The sequence below is a fragment of the Otolemur garnettii genome, unplaced genomic scaffold (assembly GCF_000181295.1).
Source record: "Otolemur garnettii isolate 467f Iridium unplaced genomic scaffold, OtoGar3 scaffold00024, whole genome shotgun sequence".
Lineage (NCBI taxonomy): Eukaryota > Metazoa > Chordata > Mammalia > Primates > Galagidae > Otolemur > Otolemur garnettii.
This window is the reverse complement of record NW_003852419.1, coordinates 5,423,568-5,427,750: the sequence shown is the minus strand read 5'-3', so window position 1 is coordinate 5,427,750 and position 4,183 is coordinate 5,423,568. Positions and strand designations below refer to the sequence as shown.

General features: G+C 40.4%; 1 protein-coding gene across 1 annotated transcript in view; it reads left to right on the top strand.

The window, feature by feature from the left end:
* STPG4 (sperm-tail PG-rich repeat containing 4) overlaps nt 1-4,183 on the top strand; it is a 53,905-nt gene continuing 49,722 nt past the window's right edge. The window contains exons 1-2 of the mRNA XM_012803990.1: nt 1-39; nt 3,032-3,091. Of these exons, the coding sequence (XP_012659444.1) occupies nt 1-39; nt 3,032-3,091 (99 nt within the window). The remainder of the gene's footprint in view (nt 40-3,031; nt 3,092-4,183) is intronic.

Sequence of the window (4,183 nt, the reverse complement as noted above, 5' to 3'; positions counted from 1 at the left end):
ATGGAAGACTTAGAGAAGCTGACCCTTGAGAATTTTGAGGTGATTAAAGAAGGGAATGGTGTTTCATGCAGGAAGACTAGCATGAGTAGAGAAAGGAAGTGTGCAGATGGCCTATTTGGTCTTGCAAGAAGAGGTAAAAGACTGGATTGTAAATGTTGCTTTTGTCCTAAAGGTAATGAATGACAGTTAACAATTACCTGAATGCACGGTGCCAGACATTGTTCAGCGCATTTCACTCAAGTTAACCTATAATGACCCTATATGGGTGTATACTGATTTATTATCCCCTTTATAGACAGGGAAACAAACACAGAGTAAAAGCATAGCAAATGCAGTCATCATTCAAATCCTAGTAAAAGGGAGAGCAGAGGATTAAAAAATGAGGGAGTCATCAAGGCAGCAATGAAAATTGAAGGCCAAGCTTGGTAAGAGCTGAAAATCCCTGCTCTGTTTGGCGAGTTTAGGAAGTGCAATTTTGAAAGGTGTGTGCCCCTGCCAGATTAAGATGGTTTTAGGGAAGTGAGAATTTGAGTGTACATTACTCTTAATTTTGTGAAGGAAAGTAGAAACTTAATGGTTGTGGTGGCGGGGGGAGGGGGGCTGAGTCAGTTGGATCTGGGTTCGAATTCTGGCTCTGATTTTTTGGGTGGTGCTCAATTTTGCTAAACTAAAGAAGTTTTTATTTCCTTATCCAAAAACCTTTAAGGGGGTGGTTGTGAGGATTAAGTAAGATTAATACATATGTGAAGTCCTTGGAACACAGGTTGAATAAAATGAAGGTTGAGGGAAGGTTGGTTTTAGGATGTTTCTGTGTTGAGGAGCTTCAGACCAAGAGAGGCTGAAAGGGTACAGGGTGGTTTCACAGCTGCCCAAAACCTCTAGTGCTCATTCAACTTCCCAAATGAGAGGCAAGAGAAGTCAGCCCCCAGAATTTCTATTTGGAGGAGTTTTGTCTTAGTGCTAAGTATGCCTTATCTAGTATACTGTCCACCTGTCTAGGCTGTGGGATTGAGAGGAGCTGATGGAGACGGAGGATACACTCAAGCCCTTAAAATGCCTCTCTTGATGCAGTTACTTACCGAGGGCTCTAAGGCAACTCCGGAGTCCTCTAGATTTTCTCATCCCACGTGTATGTGTCTGTCGGTTCTTGAAGGATTTCCAATGTGCGAGGCTTGGCGTAGAGGCCTCAAAAGTGTGCGCAGGCTTCCCTTCCCCCGCCATTGGAGACAGACCTGGCGGGTCGCCTGCGCACGCTCAGGACCCCGCGGGCCAGAGACGACGCCTAGCAACCGGACGCCAGGCTCGGCCCAGGGAGAGAGGAGGCGGCCATGAATCAGCCAGCCATCACTTCCCTCACACAAAGAAAAGACCTGAGGCGTGTAGATTCGAAGGTCATCCTCTTGCTGCCCCCACTGCTGTTCCCTTCACCAGCCCTCCCTGCCCTTTCCCCTCCTCTTTCTCTCATCCCAGACTCTTGGGCCACTCTGGTTCTCGCTTCCTTTCATTCCTGGCCCTCAGGTGTACATCCGCAGGCCCTTTCTTCCTGGTCTTGATTCGCTTTTTCCTTTGTTTTATTTCCTGTTCCCCAGCTGACTCCCTTCCCCTTCTCTGTATTTTTCCCTTTTTCCCACTTTCACTGGACAAGTGCTTTAGCCTTTCCTCTCCATCTGTTTTTTTTTTTTTTTTGTCTATCAGACACATTTTGTCCCACCTCCCACTTTAGTATTTATAAAAAGATTTACTGCCTTTTTGCTAAAAAAAAAAAAAAAAATTTTTTTTTTTGGAGGGATATTTAACCTATCATTTATCTTTCCTCGTAAAGTGTTATTTAAAATGGTAGATGGAGGGAGTTGAGTTGATCTGCCCTGGGCAAAACTAAGTAGCAGCTGCCAGTTACCTTCCTTGAATCTAAAGTTTAGATGGATTATATGATTGATCTTTTACTTCTCCCCTCTTCTCCCTCTCTCCTCCTCACCTCATTTCCCTGGTTCTGGGTAGAAATGGGAGACCTGTTTTGATCTGCCTGAGAAAGTTTTCTTTCTGTGGCTATATGTGCAACAGAGACAGATTCAGCATAAATCTGAAAAAATGTATGGGAAGAACCTCAGACTTAGCAATGTGCATGAAACAATGTTTTTTGGAGAAATGCACATATTTCATAGTAAAACTAAAACTCAGTAGTATTCAGGACAGATTTGTTACTAGACAGGAAGAATGAATTATACTACACGTATCAGTTTTATTGATTAGGCTATTACTTTGTAATGCACTCTTGGCTTGCAATAAACCATATTTCATAGTAATGACAAAAGCATTACCAATTGAAAGTAAAAATATTTTAATAATTTTACTGAGGAGAAATAGTGCCAAAAGAAAAAGTAAACAGCTATGTTCTGTGGACAGTGGGGCTGAAACAAAGGTGAAGCAGTAATAAATAGATATACTTACTGTGATAGATGAGAGCTTCCTTTGAAACTGAGGAATACTAGAATATTCTGCTTCTTAATTTGGCATATAAAGTTAAAAATTAAAGCTGCTGTTAGTATTTATTGAGCACTGGTTGTGGGTGCAAGTCTTTGTATAGCACCTTATTTTTATACCACCTCTGGTAGGGCTTTATTTTTTACTCCCCTATGAGGAAGTGTGAGGGTTGAGTAACTTGTCCAGTGCACCTACCTGGTAATGGCAGAGCTGTGGTTCAAGCCCAAGTCTGTCTGGCTTCAAGCCCAATAGTTCCTTTGTCAAGAACAATGAATTTTGTCCCATCTAATATCCTTAAAGCATCTTTGTGAAAGGGGGATATTTATTGCTATAATTTTACCAAAGGGAATTTAGTTATTTAAAAGTGCTTAAAATTATAAAATAGCAATTTAAGGAAATATAGGCAAAAATTACCATTACATAGTTTTTATTTTAATGAAGGCTTATCAGTTTGCTGCAGGTATTTCTTCAAGCAAATGTTTTATAAATTATATTTAATTTCAAGGGATCACCTCTCAAATGAATAAGCTTATTTTGTGTTTGTTGATAGAAATCAATCCGAAAGCCTTCATCTGTTGAGAGAGAAGGATGGTGGAGAATAACATTAAGAGTATGTATATTTTCAGTCTTTCCTATTCAAATCATTCCTATTTCCATTAATACTTTATTCAGTTTTACCTTTAATTTAGTAACAACACTTTTTTAATTATAAAAAGTGGTGGTGGTTCAGATCTGCATGGGCTTCATTTCACACAATTTTAGTCTTGGCATATGCATGAGAAACTAGCTTTATATTTTGAATGCAACAGAAGCCTGGGAAAGTAAAATACACTAGGAATCCAGGTGCTTTACAAAGTGTCCAGATAAGGTTTACCTATGATCTTATGATCTTGGTGAGATTGCATAGGAAAGAAAAAGCATACATTCTGGAAACGTGTTTAGTTTCAGGGTTTAATCTTCCTTAGATGGCACAGACGCTATGATAAGGGTTGTTAATATGTCAATGTATGAAAGCCAAGATGTAATATATGGAAGAAGAAAGACCAAAAGATCCCCCTCTTGGGAGATAATTTTTATATCGATGACATATTTTCTATCAACACTCTTCAACAACAGAGGGGCTTCATGGGTCAAAGCCGTCTTGGAATTGAATTAATTTTAAGGCAGAACTGAGCTGATGCTTAGTGGAAAGATTGCCACTAAAGCAGCAGCTACTAAACTTTCATTTCTGGCCATTCAGCCATGATTAGAAAGCATCAAGCCCCTTATTGGACTTAAAAGCCCGTATACTCTGCCAGTTCATCCTCAGGTTACCAGCCTTTAGTTTCCCACTTGAGGGCTAGAGAGAAATGTAGTGCCTTCTAAATGGAAGTAGGATAGCTTTTAGTTAGTTAAGAAACTATCCTGACTGGTCTTACCAGAGGCCTAAAATTTATAGTCCAAGTTGAATGCAAGTTTAAGTATATTCCTCAAGTTTCCTTTTAAAAAGTTAAACTTTGGCTTGGCGCCTATAGCTCAAGCAGCTAGGGCACCAGCCACATACACCCTAGCTGGTGGTTTGAATCCAGCCTGGGCCTGCCAAACAACGACAACTACAACCAAAAAATAGCTGGGTGTTGTGGTGGGTGCCTATAGTTCCAGCTACATGGGAGGCTAAAGCTATGCAGGGCGATAGCTTGAGACTTTGTCTAAAAAAAAAAAA